This window comes from Camelina sativa, chromosome 16 (genome assembly GCF_030686135.1).
Source record: "Camelina sativa cultivar CO46 ecotype springtype chromosome 16, ASM3068613v1".
NCBI classification, from domain to species: Eukaryota; Viridiplantae; Streptophyta; class Magnoliopsida; order Brassicales; family Brassicaceae; genus Camelina; species Camelina sativa.
This window is the reverse complement of record NC_141895.1, coordinates 20,699,322-20,723,619: the sequence shown is the minus strand read 5'-3', so window position 1 is coordinate 20,723,619 and position 24,298 is coordinate 20,699,322. Positions and strand designations below refer to the sequence as shown.

General features: G+C 34.1%; 1 protein-coding gene, 1 long non-coding RNA gene and 1 pseudogene across 2 annotated transcripts; 1 reads left to right on the top strand and 2 right to left on the bottom strand.

Annotated features, from left to right (window-relative positions):
- Positions 1-9: 9 nt before the first annotated feature.
- On the bottom strand, positions 10-7,080 carry LOC104750946 (putative 1-phosphatidylinositol-3-phosphate 5-kinase FAB1C). The gene is made up of 11 exons (XM_010472804.2): positions 5,720-7,080; positions 4,836-5,612; positions 4,572-4,725; positions 4,136-4,480; positions 3,266-4,048; positions 2,830-3,161; positions 2,626-2,752; positions 2,369-2,533; positions 954-2,291; positions 613-879; positions 10-522 (listed from the first exon to the last, which is right to left on the bottom strand). The coding sequence occupies exons 1-11, from the start codon at positions 6,154-6,156 to the stop codon at positions 268-270; spliced, it is 4,980 nt and encodes a 1,659-aa protein (XP_010471106.2). The 5' UTR covers positions 6,157-7,080; the 3' UTR covers positions 10-267.
- Positions 7,081-18,751: 11,671 nt separating this feature from the next.
- LOC147925788 (uncharacterized) lies at positions 18,752-20,536 on the bottom strand (annotated as a pseudogene).
- A 1,573-nt stretch (positions 20,537-22,109) lies between these two features.
- LOC147925787 (uncharacterized) lies at positions 22,110-23,730 on the top strand. Its single transcript, XR_015583513.1, has 3 exons — positions 22,110-22,254; positions 22,501-22,695; positions 23,391-23,730. It is a non-coding gene; the product is annotated as an uncharacterized LOC147925787 (long non-coding RNA).
- The last annotated feature ends 568 nt before the right edge of the window (positions 23,731-24,298 follow it).

The window sequence follows — 24,298 nt, the reverse complement described above, 5'->3', positions numbered from 1 at the left end:
GAAGAGACATAAGAAAAAGGCAAATCATTAGTATTTTTCTTTCAATTTGGGGGGCTTTAGTTTGGCCGATAATTACAATATACAATAATTCTCCAGACTCAGAGAGCAACCAACACACCCAAAAAAAAAAAAAGATAAATCAATCAGTCAGGTTCGAACCTGTATTAATATCTGTCTGTTAACCAATTTCCCTTTTTATTTGAGAAGAACAAATTGGAATCAGTCAGTAAACAAAAGAATGATGAAAAATGTTTTTCATTTTTCCACTCAAGAGGTCCATGGCTCAGGAACAGTGAGAAAATAAGTGGTCATGGCCTTTCTAAACCTCCTCTTGTACTGTTTTGGTGAGACTATGGTTGGAGAAGCGTTCTTGGGTCCACCCAAAATGCCTGAGGCTTTAACCCATGTCTCAAGATGCTTGTCCCATGTGTACTGTCTCATGAAGTCGATGATCCCAAGAACCAACTCCTTACGCTCTTCGTCGAACCCAACTAGCAATGAATAGTCCATTACATCCACAGACTAACCAGAAGAGGATGAATAATCAGCAAAACAGATTAATCTAAACATGTTAAGAACTAAATATGACTTGCGGGTAATGAAATCACTTACAGCCAAGAAGTTTGTATCGTTCCATATGGCTCTTTCCAAGCTTCTCTTGGCCTTGCTACCAAGAAATATAGGTTCTGTGCGCAGTGTCTCAAGCAGATTCATGTCTAGCAAAACTTTGTCTGTTCCCGATGTGTTTGGATTGTACCGTGACCGTGCAGATCCCTTGAGATCATAGATCCTAGATATTTTTCTGTTGTAGAAGAGATTCTCCATCACCATCAAATCCATTTTCGTCTCTTTTCCACCTTTTGGGTGTTTAATTGAGACCTGCATAGCATTTACAATCAATCATTTACATGCTTAAGTACTCCATTCCAAAGTCCCACAAGATTATAACTTACCTGGTAAATACCAAGAATCTTAGCAAGACAAGTGGGGCTCCCGGAACTGAGTGACTCCTTCAAATATTTGAAGTATTCAGGTGCAAAATCCTCGAAAGAATCCAGCTCGGTTTTGACAACTTGTTTTATAATGAACCTCTCGTCCAATGACTTAGCAAAGTAAACATTGCTTTTCCCTCCCTGTGCAGACCATCTCTGGCACCGACTCAAAGATCTCACAAAGTCCACTTCGCTCGGACAGCACGTCTTTCTCAGAGTCTCAAACTGCGTTGCAAAATAACACGTCACAGAGAACTTCACTTTACCTTCAGTTGCACTAGAGGATGAAGTAGCACGGTCGCTGAAAGAAATGGTCAAATGTGGAGACTTTTTATCGTCTTGGGAAGAACCATACACCGCGTGTTGTATGTAATCAACATCCATCGACAGAGAACGCCAAGTCGAGAACGTGGAAGGTTCAGACTCTCTATTATTCAAGTTGTTGCTACTACTACTAGTAGTAATAACTCTGTTAACGATCCACTCCTTATACTCCTTGGAGTTGATAGCATACGATACAACACTTGCCGGATCATCATCATATACAGGAACCACGATATCATTAAGGCCACGTTGAGGAATCAGCATCCTCGCTCCATCAGCCATTTGAGAAGCTGAAGAGATGTATGTAGGCACTGAACCAACAATCAGATCCAACTTCTGTACTTCCAGCGGCAACATTTGAGAGTAAGTCCTCATCACATTTGAAACAGGGTCTCTCACCATATTCCTGTACTCGCCAGACGCGTGGAAAGATCTGAGTGTCGAGAGATACAAAGAAGACGGTGGCCAACCTTTTTGGATCCGTTCTTGAAATCGTATAGCTGAATCAAAAGACTGGACCCGAATCGGCCTGGCAAGCCTCCGGAGAGGAGAATTAGCAGCTGAAAAGCCTTCTGTATTAGCAATTGTCTCGGCTTTCTCAAGATTCTGAAACGAGCCCAACCACGCTGAATCTATCCTCTCAGACAGGGAAGTGCCAGGTGAAAGCATGTTATCTGTATCTTTGTTATCACCATTAGCTTCTGAATCAGTATGTGCTTTTTCTTCCCCATCTTGTTGACCTTCCTGCTGTCTATGATCAATCTTTGGAGCATCCTGCACCTCTGGATTCCGTGAAACATTGCCGTCACCAGTTTTACAGACAGATGCTTTCTTGAGTTGAGAGTTTAACAAGTAGAGCTGATGATCCCAAGCATGAGCACCAATCATGAGTGCCCGTCTTAGTCGATTCAGCTCTAGAATATCCAAACTCCCTTGAACTTGAAGATCCTCCACAAAGATAGGCTGCAGTACGTCCTGTTCATGATGAGGAAAGATACCATCAATAGCAAATTCAACAAGGGAAAACAGAAGCAAAAGAATCGGATACTCACATCATATTCATCTTTTTCCTTAACGAGTTGATCTTTTAACCCCATGATACGACTCTGCAGATCAGAGGCTTCAGATTGTTCAGGTTCAAGCAAACTGCTTTTTTCTTCCATACGGTTGAGCATACCAGATATCTCCCCATACATAGTCCTCATTTTACCAGCAAGCTGTCCAAATGCACAAACAAAATGTATATGAGATTTGCGTTTCCAAAATCTGACACAACAAAAAGAGCCTTAAAATTTTTCTTTAAATCTACCTCGGCAGCTTCTGTCCGTATCCACTCCGGTTGAGGATGGCTGTTGAATTCCAACATTGATGGAGGTAGGAGGACAGTAAGTATATTGATGGGGGAATATCTAAAGAACGCAACCATATTCCCAAATCTACAAAAAAACATAAATTTATTAGTGCTTCAACAACTTTAAGATAACGCTAAAGAGTGAGATTAAACCAAGTTTACCCATAGAATCGAAGGCAGTCTCTCTGAAGTGAATGGCCACAAGAGGCAACGCGATTCGCTGTTGCATGATTCGAAAAGCTAAGTTCCAGAAACTTTCCAAAAGACAGTCCCCAAGCAGCATCAGACATAACAACTCTACGAGTAGCAGGTGGGACTCCATCTTCATGTGCACATCTTAAGCAGCGATGCCACATCCATATCTTCCCATCTTGTTCACCAGGAAGCTTCATTGAAGGTAGACGTCTAACATTGATGGTAAGGTTTCCATTCTGATGAGAATAGCAGAGGACATGCGCATCAACCAGCTCCTTGCAGGATCTACAACTTGAATTCTGTCAAGAGATAGGAAACAGAAGAGTATAAACTTTAGACTGCTTATTTTATGGCACTTATGAAAGACGAAAAGAGTGGATTAACTTTTAGGTCAAAGAGCTACCTTATCGAAAAGATCATCTTTCAAATATCTTCCGAGAGGTTTGTCAAATGATCCATAGAACTTAATCCGCAAGAGTCGTGAGCGTTCACATACTGATTCTTTCAGAACACAACGGCTTGAAAATGAGACCAATATGCTCTGATGAGAGTCCGCAGCAGAGAAATATTCGCTAGAAACATCATCTTCATCGAATCTCTCATTTTGTGACAAATCGTGCGTGTTCACTAATTGGTTTTCTTCTTCATTTCTGCTGTTCTCTTCTTCACCTCTCGGCAGTTGAATCAGTGTTTCAGGGATTTCACTACTCAAGCACAGAGTGTGATCTTGCATATCATTTAACTGATTCGACGAATATGGTCTTGTTACCAAATTATTGGAAAAAACTCCATTCAGGGCATCAGATTGTTCAGTCTCAACTTCAGAAGATATCATCCCAGTTGGGAATATCTGACTAGGATCAAAATCCTCGCACAGTGATTCACAAAGTTCATGCTCTGGCATTGGGGCTTTGTTTTCATCTTCATGCGCAGCTGTATCAATCAAAGCTTGACCATCAGTTTTTGTAGGAGATTGAGTTATTAGCGAAATGCCTTCATCAATTATTCTCCTTTGTGATGCTGTCCGCACCATCCCTGGTTGCTTCAGTCTAACTTTAGGCAGAGAAGCACCTTCGTCCGCAAGGAATGATGTCTCCAATGATAAATGATAAGCTGCAAATACAGCGTACTGAATAACATGCTTAACCTTCTTCAGCTCCTCGCGACAACTTCCCCTAAGCAAAACCTGCACAAGTTTCAGAAAAGTCTAATCAAGTTGAGAACGAAGAACTGGTGAACTTCTTAGCTACAAAAGTTCAAGCTTTAAGCATACCGTGCAACCTAGGCGCCTAGGACACCCTTCAAAATACATCAATGTTCTTGATGGTTTTCTGTTTAACTGGTTGCCAGCTTCATGTTGCTCCAACACTCTCTCAGTCCGGAACAGCTCACAATGCCCCAATCGAGCAGTACTAATACTATCCACTGAGGGGCAAATAACAGCACCGGTGCAGCGAGCTATACGGTCCAGCAATGACCTTTTCACATTGAGCACCAATGTTATTTCCTTCTCTAGAAGGTATTGTTGGGCATATGAAGAAGCACTTTTCTCTACCAGCAGAACATTAGGACGAAGAGACTCTATTTTTGCGATTATCGCCTTCATATGTTCATCTTCCTGTCCAACAAAAACAAAAAAAATCAGTTTTGTTCAGCTTGTTAATCTGAGTTTTTACGCAGCCATCATAAGGTAACAGTAAAACACCAACCTGTTGAAGCAACGTGTTAAAGGATGCTAATTGGCCTGCAACTCTCTGATACTCAAGAGATCCAGCTAAAAGAAGCACCCTTGGATTTTTGTACTGCGATGTCATTCGCTTATGCGTAATGTTCTTGCTACACACTATTCCCCTGATGAGAATGCTGCAGAAACAAGGTATTCAATTAGTCATTATCAGCCATGAGGATAATAATACTAAAGAGTTGAAAAGTGGCAAGAATTTGAAAGGAAGAGGTCCTGACAAAAAATATACCTCTCATTTTGATTTCCAGATGCTACACATTTTATTTTCACATAATTCCCGGGATCCATACTACCGCCAGCACGAGTATCTGGCTTTACAAAATTAGCAGCCTGCCACGCTAAAGCAGTGACAATATCAAGCCAGTCTGCAGCATTGCCATCATCCAATGGACAAAGCTCCTCCCCACGCAATAACTCTGAAACAAGAGCTCGGAAGTGATCATGTACCACAGTTCGAAGAGGTTCATTGCTGTTTTCTCCTAATTTTTCTCTTGTAGGAATGTGGCTAGAAAAGCTACTACTCAATGAAAACTCGGTAGCAGAGTCCCCAATATCATCGTCTTCATCATCATATTGAAAGTAATTACTCTCAGCGTCATCATTCTCATCTTCTGGAGGTGGAGGATACCAGATGCGGCCGTTGTTCTCAAAATCCAACGGCTGTTGCAACTTATCCTCTTCTTCCTCGTGATCTTCTGGATCCAATGCCCCCTGACCTGACTTAGCTAAATCACCAGCCATAAGTTGTTGTTGTTGTTCTTGATGATGATGTTGATCAAAAGAACCAACAGTAGGGCTTAGGTCTTTGGCGTGCTGCACAAAGCGCCCAAGAGGACTAAAATTGTTCCTTAATGGACTGTCGTGAGGACTGGAACCAGCAGAAGATTTACAACTAAATTGCTCATGTCTAGCACTAACACTACCCGACTCTATATCTGAACTGTCCTGATTGTATTCACTCGAAGGGCTTAAGAACTGTTTATATCTTCCCTCGTCTTCCTCTCCCCTGCAAACAAACAATAATTCATTCACACACTTACTTACTCCAACATGTTCAAAGACTCGTGACTGAACATAAAAAAAAATGAAAACTTTATTGACCAAAAACAATACCTGCTAGGATAGCAACGAATAGAAGCAATGTTCCTACAATCACGGATTTCAAGACTGGAAGCAAGAAGACTCTCGCTTTCATCAGCAACAGCGAGGGAAGAAGGCGGATCAGGGCTATCCCTGGGATGAACCTTATCATAGCTCTTAACCCTGAACTCACGAACCTCACCATCACATTCTCTGCAAAGCTTAATCCTCTCTTGTGTATCACAAGAGTCAGAGAAACAACAACTCTTGCACCAACAACAACCACAGCCAAGACAAGAATAACCTTGGTCAAGCTTGGTTCCACAGTCATGACACATTTTGGAAACGATAGGCATAATTCCAAAGTCTTGTTTAGATGATGACAAGGAGAAAGAATCACTTGAATCCGAAGTTATCCAAGACCTAACCTTAACAATTAGATCTAGCAGTGAACCATCAGGTATTCCCATAAACAATCAAAATATTTACTTGAAAAACAAATCTCTCTATTCTCTTCCTCCTCTTCCTTACTCTCTATCTTTTCTTTCTTTCTCACCCAGATTTTGAATGGAAACAAAAAACAAAACTCAAATCTCTGACTTTGGTTTAAAAAGGAGTATATAAACCCAAAATAATCAAAACAAGAAAACCTCCCACAACAAAAATGGTGGGTAGATTTGGATAAGAAATAAAAAAAAAACTTTTTTTTTTTTTTTTTTTTTTTTGTTTTGGTTTCAGAATCAAAAGTCCTACATCAAACCCTAGATCAAAAAAAAACCCACAAGTATTATTTAGCCAATCTTTTTTTTTTTTGAAGTAATAACTAATAATAATCAAGAACCAAGAAACAGATCCAATACCCAACAACCCCCAAGAAAACTTAAGAAGACTTCTTGAGACCTCAATCAAAATTTTAAAAATCCAAGAAAAGAAAGAAAAAAAAACCCCAAGCAAGAAAGAGTGAAATTAAAGAAGAAGAAGAAGAAGAAGAAAAGGAAAGTGAAATAGAAAAAACGGAAAGAAAAATTAAAGACTGGGCAAAATGAGAATCAAAAGGAGAAAGAGAAGAAGTACAGAGAAGGTTCCTTTACTACTACCGGACTTAGCTCGCATCTCGATAACACTTTCTTGAGAAGCTTTTTTTCTTTCTTTCTTTCTTTCTTTCTTTCAAAGAAGTAACAATTTTTATTGCTTCTTCTTCATCTCTCTTTCTTTCTTCTCTGTAAATTTTTTAATTTCTTCTTCTTACAAAGAGAAAAAAAAACAAAACAGCTATGGCAATAAGATTTCTAGAGAGAAGCGATTCCTTATACTGCTCCGCCATTAACTGTTCACACCTTTTTCTCTCTCCCCCCCCCCTTTTCCCCTTTTTTCTTCTTTTATAATTCCAACTCGGGCTTTTTTAATTTTATTTTTTGTTTAAATTATTATTTTTTGAGTTTTGATAGATAAATTTTTGTTATTTTCCTTAAGAAAATAATAAAAACATGACAAAGACCTTATTAAAGTCGTTTTTTTTGACAGGACAGTGACTCCGTCTTCAAGCTTCCGTTTTCAATTGGTCACACTATTCCTCAACGGCGTTTTCCTTTTTTTTTTTTCTTTCTTTTATACAAAAAAAAAAAAAAAAATTGAGTTAACTCTTTTAATAAATTAAATTATATTCTCCTGCACGCCAAATTTCTTCTTTATTTGTATTTTTGATACACATTTTTCTAATATTTATTGATGAAAATTAAATATAGAAGATTCTCATGATAATAATACCTAAAACTTTATATACCATAACAAACATGTGAATCTGATCTTTAAATGGAAAATATTAATTAGTCAAAATTTTAACTTAATTATTCTACTTTGTATTATAAAAACGTACTGTATTTTTGTACGGAAAACAATATTTTTGACATAATGAGAATGGAATAAATAGTAATGATTACGGGATGCTTTTTTTCATATACTATATAATTGGAGAATGAGAAGATAACACGATGATCTTAATTATAATAGCTTGTATAGGAAGATGTAAATTGTAATTAGAGTATCTTTGCATACTTACTTTGACTATGTTATGTGTTAAAAAAACACCGTTTTGATTAATTTATGTGTATGACTAATCTATTGCTACTACTTTTAACAACTTAAAACAGTTGTCCGTTAGTGGTGGGGGTTAATAACGGGAAGGTGTATTAATTTTAAACCCATTAATTAAATTATATTTCCTCTAATTTCTTTTAATTATTGTTTAAGATTTTTGCACACAAATTAAGAAAAGTATTAAATCTTCTGTTTTGTTTTTATTAATATATTTCATAATTTTTTGATTGGTTAAAACTTTAAAACAGCAGGAATATTTATCAAATATATGTCTTGAAAATCTAAAATGACAATTATTATAAACTAAATATTAAATCTTAGAACAACAATTAAATTAAAATGGAAGGAGTAATTTTTAATAATAAGAAAAAATTAAAATACCCAAGCAAAAAAAAAAAGAGAACTACATTCGTCACTCGCTTGTGTCGCAGACGTATAAAACACGTGCCGTTGACAAAAGGTGGAACCATCCGTTTGTGCGTGTTGCTATTTTTTTTGTAGGTGTGGGTCAAGCAAGGCTAATTGATCTCTCTACTCTAACTCATCGGTTGATCACTTTATTAGGCCTCCTTTGAAGTCTTTAATTTAATCCTCATATTTCCATCCTTTTTTCCCCTCCTTATATATATACATAATATGTATTTTTTACCACCCCAAATAAAAGAACACAAATCTTCATATAATATTTAGTATTTATAGCAAAAAAAAAACTGTTGAGACTGCAATATTTTTATTTATCCAATTAGATTATGATAATAAATGTAAATTTAAGAAGACTCAAGAGGAGGCATAGTAAAAATTTATAATACATGTATGTATTGAATTTTAAATTTAGGAAAATGAGAGAAAAAAAATATTTTTAATTTATTCATACACTAGAGCAATTGTTAGGAATTAGTGAACCAAGAATGAGACAAAATTCCAAAGAAGCTTGGTGGACAAGTAATGCCAGCTATTGTGATGACTCACGTTCAGGACTACAAGCTGCAACAACCCGATTTTGCCGCCGTGCCTGTAAAAGCAAAAGCAAAAGAGGAATTCGTCTTATTTGCCTCCTGCAAAGAGACCGAGTGATGTCACTACAATAACGTCAAGGAAGAGGCAACTTGTAGAAGCGGCTAGAAGGGAAACTAGGGTTATTAAACAAGCATCTATTTAAGCAAGTGTATGTATGAGAGAAAGAGTAGGTAGAACAGAGAGAACATAAACAAAGAGTAAACTTGTGCTTTATGTTCTTGGGGAAACAGAGAGAGAACTAAGAGATTGAATCGAGTGAGCTTGTAAGGGGTTCAGTGGGTGAGAGATCTCTTTGTGTTAAACTCTGTGATTAGTGGATTCCGAGATTCAGTTCCCGGCCCAGACGTAGCTTCCTCGTTAACGGAAGTGAACTGGGTAAACATTTGTTTGTGTGCTCTGTTTCGTTTGTTCTGTTTTTGGTTCTATTGCGTTTTGAGTTCGTCGAAACAAACCTAGACAAGTTCTCTAAATCTTAGACAGAAGCTTATTCAAGCTAAAAACTTCAACTTTAGCCTTTGTTTAGCATACAAAACCAAGAAAAAACGATTTTTTTTTCAAACACTAATATCGAGGAACCAACTCCGATAATCTTTTTTGACGCCGGTGGAGCTTCTGCTCACCGGCATCGGGATCTCTTTACCTGCGGCTCTACCTCTGTTCTCCCCTCTTTTACCTCTTTGATTTTTTCCCCACTTATTTTTCTTTTCTTTTGGTTACAAATCTCCCCTATCCCCTCAGATCCCGGCGAGTTTTCAATGGACAGAGACAAAAGACGAGGGTGGTTTCCGATGAACCCCCTCCTCCTCTCTCTGATTATTTCAACTGGCGTTAAATCTCCACAAACAGCCGATATGCTTAAACCCAGATATGGATGTATGCCTTCCCATGCAAAAGCTCTTTCTGAGACACCGAGGGTAACAAACGAGCTCCTCCTTGGACCATCTGTTTCTTCTCACCCGGTGGAGACGTCGACGGCACACGACGTCCTTTTCTACAGGCGAAGCTTTCATCTCCACAACAATTGACTGTTTTTGTGGTCTCTCGTCCCAGCCTCTAACCTTCCCTCCGATTTGCTTTGGCTGAAGTCTTATCCCCTAGAAATGCCCCATTCCGTGCATATCTATCCACCATCTCCGAACAACTGCCGACGCATGCTTCGTCCAGCTAGGTCATCCACCGAGGGAAGAGATTCTCTTCTGGTGGGCCTCGTATTTTTTGCCGGCCCATTAACGATTCGCGAAACCAAGCCCACATCAAAAATTTCCAGGTACGATTACTTACATATCTTGTGGCCATCAATCTCTAACCAATGGTGTGGTCAAGATTACGAACTCCATGGTTGCCATTTGAGTAGTAATTCATCATGGTTATGTTGGTGTCACTTGTTACTCTTGAGAATCCTGGTATTAGAAATCATATTGGAACTCAGGTCTGATTATCCCTTGTGCGTGTTCTGTCTAAAACAAACTTTGTGTGGAATTCTTGATCACCATTTTCATGGCAGAGAGGATCCACCTGTTCTGTCACCGGCTTGAAACTTATCTATTGAACCTGTTCTTATCTTCCATGATGTTCGTTACCGCTACCAATACCCAACAACCATCCCCCTGTACCAGGTCTGTTTACTCTCTGTTAGTGTATGGCTGACTACAAACGTTGTGTGGATTTCTTGATCACCATTTTCATGGCAGAGAGGACCCACCTGTTATGTTCCGGCTTTACATTAATTCCGTGCAAATCCTGGCTTTAACATCTATGCTAATCACTATTGCTCCCAAGTTTTTGAAGTCCCATGGCGTCTTAGTGCTGAACTCAATGTGTCGAGATTGTGTTTATGGTCGTAGAGGCTCTTCCACCAATTCTCATCCCTCGACAATCTTAGCTATCTACTTCAGGAATCACCTAATTGAGCAATTCACCATCAGCCACTCCATCACCATCCGGGCTCCTGCCCCCCGAATCCATGCCATAGCTTTGCTTCCGCTAGTACTTCTTAGTCCGGTGAGCTCCTTGGCCCTGATTTTTTTATCAACGGTACTATGTCTTTTGACCGTGACCTATATGGCATCTCTCGAGCTTCTCGACAATGTCCCACCTTGCAACCATGATCCCACAAGTCTCCAATTGCTTTTTAGCTCTCATGGATATTTGCTTGCTGTTATCTTTTTTTTGTTTTTGCTAGTGACTTTGAGGAAAATCTATGCTTGTAACTTTTTAAACTTTGGGATTTTCTTTCCCTCTCCTTGTACCGTGTATGTTTGATTGAATAGAATCACCCTTTGATGAAAAAAAAAGCCTTTGTTTAGCTTGTCAGCAATAATGAAAAAAATGATAAGATGTCTATTTTAAACATATTTTATAAGGTGGGTGAGAAGACTCCATCTCGTTTTAGTTTTTGGATCTTCTCTTCTTTTAAAACTTTTCTATACTTTATATAAGAGTGGATTCTTGCCTTGAACTTTATATGGTCGACGAGATAAGGTCATTAGCTTTAATAATCGCTGAGATGGATGTGATTTTTGCAGTGGTCTTATGCATGTTAACGTGTACTGTATGTTGCGAGTTCACGTAGTTTTACGACATTTAATTTTATATGTAAAAAAATGAGGATGAAACTGCACCTGGTCATAAATATATAGACTGGACATGATATTGTTTGGGGTTAAATATTATCTTTAGAGATTGATGAATATAGATTACCGCAAAGTATAATTTCGTTTAGACAAATTTTTGTAGCGTTATACTGTAGTTATTTTAATTTAAATGAATTACTTAATAGTAGTCATTTGCATCGATTTTTTAAAAGTGTTATGGATCTGATTGTAGAAAGGTCTCGACAACTATATGGGTAAAGACCACATTCAACAGTCTTAAAAATGATAACAGTAAGATTGTGTGATTATATTACCTAGTACAAGAAACACTTGCAAATTTTGTGGCTAGAATACCAAATTTTCATTATTCCTTGAGTCAGTTGTCAATCTCTGATCATATGATACATGTAATGTAACCTATTTACATTTTATGATGATTTTTAAGAAATTCTCACGCTTTAAAAATTTTCACATGCACAAACACAGATGTGTTACCCTTACAATTTTTGTAATGGTTTTATATATCTCATTTGCACTTGCTAGGTAATGATATGATCAAGTCAATGTTTCTATATATGTTGTTAAATTGGTTTAAAATAGTTGTAAATCAAATCTAGTTAAAGAATCAAACCCTCTTTAGTCCATAAAATATAAAACGATGCGAGATTGATCCCTAATTAAAGATCGTGCATATGGCAAATTCTGATATTTTTACGGCTTCTAGGTCATTCTAGTAATTAACTATATAGATAGACCGCCATAGAAGAGAGCTTAATTGTTAATTTATTTTATAAATATCTAATTGTTGCAAAAACAAAAAAAAAGTATTATTAGTTTACACTTTCGGTTTGACCGTAGTTTCGAAGTTAATGTCTGAAATGGACCTCTAGAATTGATGGATATTTGATAAAGTCTGCGTCAAATTCAGGGTGCAAATGGACCCACCTTGTGGTTACCTCTCCAACTCTCCCTTCATCCAATGCGTCTCCGGTTAACTATATATATGTTACTAAGTATATTGTTTAATCTTGTACGATGTATAGTAATTTATTTACAAACCGTGCATCATCATCATGTATAAACCAAATTGCTTACAATGCATATGTTACAATAATATGGTTTATTTCATTTCGTTTGTGGGGAGGTGGGTGACTCTTATTATCTGAAAGGGCAAAATTATGTTTACATTCTACGACTAATCGAAAAGCCTATTCTCTATCACTTAAAGAAAAAAGAAATATCCAAAGCTAATAATGGAGTGTGTGTATTTATGTTACATGCAAACCTAATTTAGAAGTTCACAAAATTTCGAAGACATGTCTTTTATTTAGAAAACAATTGAAAGAAGTGGTGCAAGCTTTCCAGTTATAATGGGCTGCCATTGTGATACTTCCTAATGAGAACCATTCCTTTTCTTAGCACCACTACTATAAATTTATTGGCAACATGGTTATAGAAAATAAAAATGAGGCGTGTCTCATGTGATGTTACATTCCACTTGTGTGCATTGTGCACGAGAGAGAGAACCGGTCGGACAAAACCCACTACTTTACTTTCTTTTTTTCTCTTACCCCCAAGTTCAATTAATGTACATCTAAGGTTAAAATTATCTTCGAGTATATTCAAATTTTACGATAATATTTTAACTTCATTATAACCTTGACGTACGCACTACATCATTGTTATTGTGTAGTCCCAAAATCATCCCACATATAAAAACATTATAGAATCTTTTTATGTTCAGTTTGGATGAGAAAACTTTTGTAGTCATTTATACTTAATTTCATTCCTATTAATCATGAACTCGCAGATTTTTGAAAACGTATAATTTAATGCCAATGCCCACAACTTATGTGCTTTGATATAGTCCATTTAACAATGATTCTTTTTAATTCATGTATCTCACCGTGCATTTCACTTTTTCCTTTATTTTCTTTGAATGGGAGATTCTTCTCTACTCCTTTTTCATGTGCACTAATTATGAAATCTATATAGTGTTCATCATTCATCAAATACATAAGAACAAAAAAGATACTAGTGAAGAAACTTTATAAAGAAAATAAATATCAATTCGAACGGTCACAAACTACAAGCTTCTTATAAAATAATAAGATTTGACAAAATCGACAAGCTATACGTGGAATCTCGTCACTTTGTTGACATCCATTCTAATATTAAATCTAGTTAATATGGATAGATATGTTACATCATACATGGCATATCACTTTAATATATAGCAACTCTAATCATAATATATTCCAAATTGCTCTGATATAATTCCCACCTTCGTCCGTTCCGATAAATGCAAAACGAATGTTGACAAAAAAAAATTCAAATCTGAACAAAAAAAAAGAATTATATAAAAAGGATTAATAGGAACAAAAATGGTATGGCAATGGATCGTGTTACGCATTTTTAACAGACGTGAGTTTAAAGATGGGATGATTATAAGTTCACACCAAATTTCACCCGATGCATGTTTTTTTTTTCTATGTATATATGCGTATGCGTACGCATAGATATTACATCAACAACTCTCGTTTAATGTGGCTTTACAAATTACAACTTGAACTTTTTATAAGGTTTTTTGAAGGAAAAAAACAAAATGAAAGATACTGATGAAACCACAAAATGAATGGTACAAATTGAACATTGTGCTTACAGCTTTTATTTGTATGAAAGTTAGGAACCAAAAGGAAAATAATAAAAGAAACAGAACTGAAATTGGAACTGAATTGAGTTGACCAAACGAGGAGGGAGAACCAAAAAAAAAAAGTCATTTCTTGGGAAATATATTATTGACAAAACAAAACGTAGCTATAGGCCCAGCGCCTAATCCTGTAATCCATATAATCCAAATGTTGAAATTTTATTTAGATCTATTTATTAGAAAAACTAATGTAGTTACAAAAAATAAATGAAATGCGTGTTGCATACACATATCATTTATTATAAAACGGAAAATGAAATGTAAATGGGACAATTTTTCTAAGCAACTAATATAGTACAAGTTTTCTTCTATGGCACTCAATATTTATTCTCAAGTCAATTAAAGCTGTTATGTTCGTTCGTATACAGAAAAAAAAAAAAACAGATGGTCCAACACGACGAGTCGATGTAATATTGACCCCAACACTTCGTTTTCAATTCTGATCGAGCAGCACATTCATTATTTTTATCGACGTAAAAACTGTTAACATTTTGATGGCTTGTTGTTTACAGATATTGGGCTGAATTTCTGTATTAGTTTGAAGGCCCAATACTTTCTTTTTTCTTGTTGGTCTAATTCAGATTGTTTTGGGGCACTTGTTAAACAAGGATGTAGAACCCAACTATAAATTGCACTTTAATAATAATTACTAACATTAAAACAAGGATTTTTTTACTGAAGATATAGATAACCGCATTAGCTATAGTTACCGCATTAGCTATAGTTACAAATATTTTACCCCCTTATTTAACATGAGTTTTTAAAAGAGATTCAAAATTTACTGTCCATTGAAATAAATGTTATAGATAGCCGATGTTGAAGATGGTATTAAAAGTCATCGAATACAAAATTTAAAATAAAAAGGACGTTTTTAGTTAGATTTAATACAATTAAATCTGGGGTTTTCTATATGACGTGGAATATTTATGGAAAGCTTGCGCAAATGGTAGGTAGGGAAAACTTGTAGTCTCCTCCAACAACAAGGTTTGGTGGAAACTGCGGATGAGACTAATTAGTCTTTTACATCGATTAATTAGTAAACTCTTATTCGTCCGAATCATAGGCATGCAAATTTTCTGATGCTATGCAATTTTCAATTGTATATTTACATGAATTGAAGAACCTAACGACATATAGAAATATACATGTAATTGAAAAGCAGTTGGTTGATTCGGTTAGAGGGAAAATGTTTTCCTATTGGATGTAATATAAATACGTGAGCATATATACACTTATAGGTATACACGTTTATAGAACATATTAACGTACATATAGCTAGGTATATATACATATACTTATCTGAATCTGCATAACGCAAAACTATGAGCATCCATATATATGTATATGCATGATTTCATATCGTACGTATATCATAGAATGACAAGAAAGAGGTAGGCATATTTTTATATTATATATACGAATTTATCTGGAGATGGCGATTTCTCAAAACTCTTACACAGAACAAAAGTACAGCATATTAATAAGAGTCGTTACTTCTTCCTAAGGAGTGAAAGTTTGCAATTGGTGTTTATTTTGTCCCGTAGAGCTAAGTTATTTGTGATTTAAATAAATTAGAAAGTGTTGATGGTAAAGCCAAAGCCAAGGTCGAACAGAAAACGAAAAGAAGATGGAACCAGATCGGGACTGCTCCTTTGACAAGTGTTTGCACTGAATTCAACAACTTTGCTCGGCTTAGTTTTTTACATGTAATTATATATATGTGCATGGTTCGATGAAGTGGAATACTTAAGATAAATTTTGTAATAAAGAAAAATAAAATATAAATAAGAGGATCGGACGAACGAGGCATATGGACCTCAAACACTACCAACCCCCAAAAAACCTAAAGCCAAACCATACTCGTATCTCTTTGTTTGTCTCTTTATCTACTACGCTCTAAAACCCTTCGGGTAGGTGTGTCTTCGACGCGTGATTCATGTCTTCCCACCATTACTTTAATTTACATTGTTTTTAGTAACATTAAATAATAAATTTAATGTATCATGTGGTTTTTCTTTTGTTTGATCGATTTAATTGCATCTATTTTTAATAATGAATCTCGACGGGGTAGGTTAAAGGGACTCCCCACGCCTTGTCCTTTGGAAGTTTGTATGCAGATTGCAAGCAGATCGTTTAAACGAATAAAATAAAACAGCATTTTTACGATAAATTTGTACCACTAAATAGTATTCCCTACATTTTATTTTACTTGTCGGTAACTTCATACATATTAAAAAAAATTAATTTCCTATTTTATATTTTATTAATACACCATTTTATTTTGTTATAAGTAATTAATAAGTTAAAAGTGAAAGATCAAACTAAAAATTTGATGAGGGATTTCAAAAATAATGAAATGTAAATGTAAAATAGTGAATCCAAACCTAAAAAATAAATTCTAAAAACTAATTTAACATAGTGTAATTGTGTAAAAAAGTAAAAATTGAAAATGTTTTCAAAAATGTTATTTTTGGAAAAAGATATCTCAAAAATGACATTTCTAACAAATTCTCAAATTAGATTGATAAAGTTGGCTCATAAATACAAATCATAAGTAATTTTAACTTTAAAACAATAAAAAAAAAACAGAGAAAGTAGGTAAAGTTTACAATTTGAACTATGTTTCGGTAATTTATCATAATTCTTTATTTTGGGTACATATAGAATTTTGATATAGGCTTGCAATAATCTATCAGAATTCTTGAGTAAATTCAATAAAACGATTTTAATTAAAAAAAAATCAATAAAACTATCCCAAACCGAGAAACTAAAGAAGAACAAAACGATGCCAAGAAGGTTATAGTTGCGTGCAATACATATAAACTGCGTTTTTTAAAAATTTTCCATTATACGATATAACTATATATATTTTTGTTAATATTTTTATATTTTATACGTTTTATTTTATTGTCGTCTAATTATTACATCTTTCTCCCTTTTCATGAATGCAAGGCAGATGTAGTTGAATAGGTAATATAATCATTATCGATCAAGATATAAAGCATCTTATGGTAGCTCTAAATATGTGCATATGCCAAGAAAGCTGAAACCAATATTCCCATTTTCACATGCGTCCGTATTTATAAAAAAAAACTCTTCGACACTGTCGAAAATATTAATACCAAAGAAGTTTCATTGGGTAAACATTAAAGTATGAAACAAATTAAATATATAGTGATAATCAAAATTACTAGTCCAAAACAAGTTCCCATACATAACATAAAATTATGCTAGGTGTTAATTATATGAGTCACTGAACGTCAATAGAAGTGAATACCGTTTTGCAATGTGTGGAAATGAAACGTTGTTAACTTATTTGTATATTTAATAGTTGAATAAGAGAGTGAACTATCTTATTCAAGTAATAAATATAGTGAAATATCATTATCAAGTATTAAATATAGTAAATTTTTGAACAACATGTATATAGTGAAACTGAAAATAAGAAAGCTACCCATAGATCCCTTTTTATTTAATGGAAAAGAAATGAAGGCATATGTAAGTTGTGTACTGGTGTAATATTTCTTTACTAGATTTGGACGTGTACTGTAGCACGAGTTGGAAAATATATTATTATTTCAAATGTTATAAATGTAATTGTTTATAATATTATTTGGATGTAACTCAAGCCATAAATTTTTGTGGTAAATATCACTCATGTAAGTCTTATATTGTTAATTTTTAAAATTTGTTTAATAAAAATGGTTTGCTTTGTTGTTTTTTGTTTTAACATGTGTAGTATAAGTGTTTAAATATGATTATTGATAAAATTTATTTAATTATGGATCATTTGAATATTTAGTTTTACTAATGAGTCATAAGTTGGTTGGAAGATAATTAATACGATTTATAATAATCATATTTGAGCCTATGTTTGTCCTAAAAAGTCTATTATGGATTACTATTGTTATTAATACAATTATCTGATTAAAAAATAGGAGAGGGGAAGTATCTTATCACCGAAACTTTCTGAAAAAGACACAAATCGGGAATTTTTTTGGAAAAAGAATCTAAGATGATTTCAATTCAAAACCAGAAGGTGAAAAGGTCTCAGTTTCCAAATACACCAAATCAATACCATCAATTTTTTGGATCAGATTCTTTTTTTATTCTTGAAGGTGGGTGAGGTGTGGTATGATGCTCTCGGGTCATAATCTTCGCCGTCCGTAATCAAATTCAATTTGCTTTTCCTTTCTGTTACTAATTTTTATATATAAATCAGTAATCCGTTAAATGATCCAATTGTTACTTCGATGTTTTGTATAATTGAATACTCTAATTTTCAAACTGTAGAATCCGCGATAGTTTTCTCATAAAGCTATATGGATAGTCGCTTCTTCATTTTTTAGATCGGTTTTTGGGTACTTGAACGATTGTGTATATTCTGCAGGTTTGTCCAAAAAAATGAATTTCAACCCGTTCCCTAAAACTTCTTCTACTTTGTACTCATCATTGCTTCTAGTTATATTCTCTTTCGCTATTGAAATGACAAATTGATATTGTTACCCTATAAGTTTATTAAGCACATCAGATAGACAGCACGGGTCTTCAATCTGAAATATTAAACACTAACATTAATATATATTTTTCAGGATATAGGAAACTATTTTTATTCTACTATGATGTTTCTGGAAGATTGAATCTGTATTATACCTCAGGACCGCAGCTTTCCATAACTTCAGAGACTTCTTGCCCAATGATTTCCTTGGCAGGATTATCAAATAAAAATATCTTCGCCTCACTTGAGCTGTCCTTTATTTATTAGCAAATGTAGCCAGTATCTGCATAAGTAAAAAGGTTAGTATGTTCTGAATTTAAGATAATAATACCAAGTATGAGACAATTAGAAAGTAGTCACCTTAAAACAATTTCAGTCACCTCTACCCTGCATTTTTTACATCAATAGACTTGTTTGTTATTGGTGGAGAATTTGTTTTTCTTTGTTACCTTTTTTTTTGCAAATATCATGACCGTAGTAATACCATGACCAGTCAGTGTCAAATCCCAGGATTGAGCACATGATCCGACATTTTCAGGCTGTTGTCCAGGACATTATTGCATTAGACAACATAAAGACATGTTTTATTATAATACATGATTAATGCAATTTACCCCTCACCTCATAAGAGTCACGAAGCTCTGGTATTGTTCTCCATGGAAGCAGATTTGCCATTGCATCAGTTATTTTCCGGGAATGAAATTTTGGTTTAGGTCCCAACATGGATAAGGCAAGACCATCCGAAGGTAACCTGAGATATATTCCATTATTGTTTCTGCTTATTTAATGAAAGAACTGTTATGTATGGTTTTAAAATGCTTACATATTTTTGAAATCCACTGCCTCTGGTATGTCAGGGTAAACCATACATCAGATGCATCAAAAAAAGTAGTCACACTCCTCACACCTATTTCAAAATCCACATAAGAGAGTTTAATCAATTGAAGCGCCATTTAATGTGTGTATTACTAACCTTGTAAGATGTAAGTATTACTAACCTTTATACTCTACTACTTTGCCCCATCGAATTAAACAAATGACCATCCCACCAACAAATTCTTTAGATATCTCTTTCACTTGGTTGGCCCATTTTCCCCAAAGAGTACAATTGAGGTAGTTATTCTTGTATCCGAATTTCAAACAAATTTACATTATAATGTGATGTAGAGCTTTACGTAATTGAAGTAATATGTCTATAGTAGAAAATAATGAATTGACTTACTCAACATCTCGTAATTGGAAATCAATATTTTTCCTTGGGGTTCCATTGACATCGATAAGCTCTATGTCTCTCACGTTCACCAACTGTCCAATAACATCTATATTTACAAAATCGAATATTACCTTTTTAAATAATCAAATAAAATCAATCATAATAGCTAAGAAAACAATATGGAAAGTTCACTTACCGACCAGATAATTTAGATCTAAGGTACTCTGGTCGATTTTGTTAAAGTTAACCAAATCAAGCCAAATATTATTGGACATAGGATCTGAAGGAGAAACCTCTGTTGTATACAAAAACTTAATTTTGTAAGGATTGGTTGTTGACCGATATTGTCCAGTGACCTTAGTGACTGAAAATTCCTCAATGACTTTCCAATCCCCTTTTGTGAGATGTTTCCTAAATTTTGAAACATCCTCTTTCTTCACTGTTGCTTGAATCTTGTTACCCTATAGTAAGAAGTTTGAAATATATAAGCTTTTCTCATAATATTGCATACTATTCTCAAACAATCACGTGATCGTAATACATAATTAGAATCCTGCTGAAACACAATACTTACATCTTCATCCGAGAAAACCATTTCAAATGACATACCAACATCCTTGGAATAATGTGTCCAAGTATGCAGTATTTTAGCTTTGATACACCATGAATTCTTGTAGGGTTTGAGATTTTTTAGCATGGTAAACTGAGAAAGTATTGTCATTTTTCTGTTTCTTAAGTTCTCTGAAATGTATTCTAGCCAAAGTAGATTAGTATAACTTATATACAAAGGCTGGAAGATTCTCAACCCGATTTTTTTTCTTTATTATTTTCAGGATACGATATCGGAGATTAAGGTTAATCTTGTTAATTAGCAAGATTTTATTCCTTTTTATGATACTGAGTATATTTTTATCGCCTTTAATTAATTGTTTATGGTTGTGGTTTATTGATAAAATCTGTGGATATTAAATTTGTAATATTTAGTTTAAAGATCTTTGGAAAGAATATGATATAGGAGTTAAATCTTCCGTAAATAGAGTTTGAAATAACTTCACGACTTTATTTGTTACCGAAGATCAATATATCAATTATCGACTATCATGATCAAATATTATATTTTTATTTTTATATTTAGGTGTAACCGTTTGTACCTAGATTTAATTTGTTACCGAAAGCATATTTTCTCTACGATATATGGTTAATGTATATCCTATATATAACCTATTTGTATGCATTTGTAACCATTTATTAAAAATATAAAGTCTACAAAAACTAAGTCGTGTACTTCCCTTTTCTTAAAAGGGGGATAATATATATATATATATATATATATATATATATCTACACGTGTATTTAACATATATTTTTTTACCATGTCTTTTTAGAATATATATCTATATTTTAGCTAATTTAACAGAATTAAAACTTCATTTAAACAATTAATTATTGGAGTAATCGAAACATTTTTGGTGCGGATCAGTGAGAACATATGTATAAACATATATGAAATTGTAGAGTTTTAAATTTAAAATCACACTGTCTATATTTCCCATATGATATATTTCTCCCTTCTAATACATCACTCAAGCCCAAAATTCGATTTTCTAACCGCAAATATGATTCTAATGCATGCATATATATATATATATATATATATATATAAATCACAACATTCATTATATTTGAACGCTTTTGAGTGTGTGATGTTTTTGTAGGAAAATGTGGTCAATAATACAAAAAAAAAAAAAATAAGAAGAAAGAGAGTAGGAAAAAAAAAAGGTACTGGTTTACTTACAAAAGAGTGCAGCTACCAAGTGTTTGACGTCAATTTCAACTTTCAACTAACAATACCTTTCTCATATGGTCTTCTTCGATGAAGTTAGGTAGGCTGCGTCTGTCAAGGCCCATTAGCCCAACTATACTCATATACACTTTAGTAAATTAACAAATTGTTTAGGTGAAACAAAGAAATATTTAATTATTATAATTTAACCTTTTTCATTTCATTTATTTAATTTTTGGATGCAATACAAAAAAAACTAAATATGACTCAAATTGTTGAAGAGATTCCAAATTTATTAAGACCATCTTAGTGGGGAATACTCTTTGGGGTACTCTCATAATTGGGCCCCCAAATCCCAAGTTAAAACCCATTTCCCAAGTAAAAAATGAGAGTATAGTTGCTTTGGGAATGAATTGAGCAACCACCCGAGTAACGCGACGTGGCGTATACCCATTGGTAGATGCATAAATATATATATATTTTTTTTCCTCCATTTCTTCTTTCATTCTTCGGGACTCTCTCTCTCTTCTCTCTCGTTCGAAATAGCGATGGAAGAGGCGATTCGTCAGAAAATCTGGTAATTCAATCGATTCACATCGAATCCGTTGTATTTTCAGACTAAATATGGTTCTCGGCTAACAAATCGGCGAGATAAGGTTCGTCTTCTCATCTATTTATTTGGTGAAAGAGAGCTTTGCTTTAGGGATTTTCGGATTTGGGATTCAATTATTGTGATGTGTAGTTTGTAATTGTGATTGCTCTGTTTTATAGTTGTAGTTATATATCACAAGGAGAGATTTTTTTTTAATATATTATAGAAGTGATGAACTAAGCCTAAATCTCAAATCTTTAATCTCACTTGACCATAGAATCAATCATTCATTCTTTGATTTTTGTCACAGGTGTGTGTGTGTGTGAGTTTCGTAAGAGAGGTCAGAAGCAATGATTGGGTTATTCAAGGTAAAGGAAAAGCGAAGAGAGCAAGCTCAAAATGCTAATAGAGGTGGTGCTTCTTAAGGTTCTTGATACCAAGAGAGACGAATCTGGAAGAGCTATTGTTGGCTTAGGTATTGAATGGAGACATAGTTTTAGAAAAGGTACGCTTCTTTTACGTTTTGTGTCGTGTTTGAGTTCGTAGACAACCTAATTACTTCTCTCGGTTGCTGCTATTAGTTCATCTGTTGTTTGCAGTTTAATGAGTATGAAATGTGGTGCAATCAGATGCATCTATGGTGCATTTTAATTATCTCTACGGATGCATATGTTGTCTTTTCCTATTTCCTCTTCTTAAATATCTATGATACGTTCTCTTTTCTTTAGATTAGAAAGAGCTTATGGTTGTTGGTCTCCTTGTTAAATGTTGAGAAGAGAGTGTAGATGTCTCACTTGTGCAGTTTTGTGTTGTCTCAAATCTCGTTGCTGCAAGCTTTTCATATGCTACCTTGTTCTACTACTTTGTAATGATAGCTGTTTGATAATTTCTTGTGAAGTTGTAAACTTTTTATCTTTTGGTCCTCCATTAAAATTAAAACTCATTCTCTATGTGGAGTTTGCTCTTTTTTTCCCGGTTTGTGTTTTGGAGAGTGTATCCTAACTCAAACCAAACCATGCATTAATCTTTTGGTTGACAATTCAATAGATTATTTTACTTCGAAAACTCAACCACGGATGTTTCAACTCATCTCAATTAAGTGGGACATAAACTCTTTGATGTTTGCTCATATATCCATTATCCTGAAAGAAGTTCTCATGATCTGACTAATGATATTTTGTGATAATATGACTTGTTCAGGTGTTCTCCCTGGGAAGGTTGCAACTGTCCAGATATGTGTTGATAATATGTGATGTTATTCGAAACCTTGGGATTCATTACATTATAGATACTTATTTTATTTATGCACATTGTCCATTCTGGTATCCCACAAAATCTCCAACATCTTATTTACAAATGCAACCAGAAAAATCTATCAAGCATATGGAGGGATGATTTTGTATAAATAATATAAATAATTTATAAAATTTTGTAAATTATGTTTACTATTCTGAATTTTGTAAAATATGTTTAATATTCCAAAGTTTGTAAAATATGTTTAATATTCCAAAGTTTTATGTAATATGAAAAAAATTAATAATTGTTTTGTAATATTAGATTATTAAAGTTTGATAATCAATAAACACAAGTTAAAAAGTTATTATTTAAATAATTAAGCAACTTTCTTTGGATTTTCTAGTGGAGGGATGATTTTACTAAAATTCTCTTAGGATTGCTTTAATTAATTTAGTATTAATTATATGATTAATTAATATGTGAGTAACTTAGAAGAGTTGCTCTGATAATGATGCTCATAAGGTGTTTTTTTTTTTTTTCCACTTTTCACTAAACTACTATACAACTTTCGTTGATAGAATTTAAACTAAAAGCAAATTTTAACAACAAGTATTTTAATTATTGGTTGAAACATGTTTTGTTTATGTAAATTTTTAGATATAACCACAAAAAAAGATAGATTTGAAATGTGTAATAAGAAAATATCTTTGTGCTATTCACCCCGATTTTTGGGCGCCGAGGCGTTAGTTTGCTTTGTTCTGCCTCCACAAGAAAAGTATTTGTCATTTCATTATTCAAAACCACGTGTCACATCATGATCATGGACATGACCGTCCATTTGATCGCAGCCGCCCAATGTTAAAATATCTAAA

Bases quoted from the DNA above. Each gene is read 5' to 3' on its own strand.
- LOC104750946 (XM_010472804.2), bottom strand. From the start codon at position 6,156: ATGGGAATACCTGATGGTTCACTGCTAGATCTAATTGTTAAGGTTAGG. The intron at 2,753-2,829 runs GTAAACTTGGTT...GTTTTTTTGTAG, and splicing joins GACTGCCTTCGATTCTATGG to ATTTGGGAATATGGTTGCGT. The intron at 880-953 runs GTAAGTTATAAT...AATGCTATGCAG, and splicing joins AGATTCTTGGTATTTACCAG to GTCTCAATTAAACACCCAAA.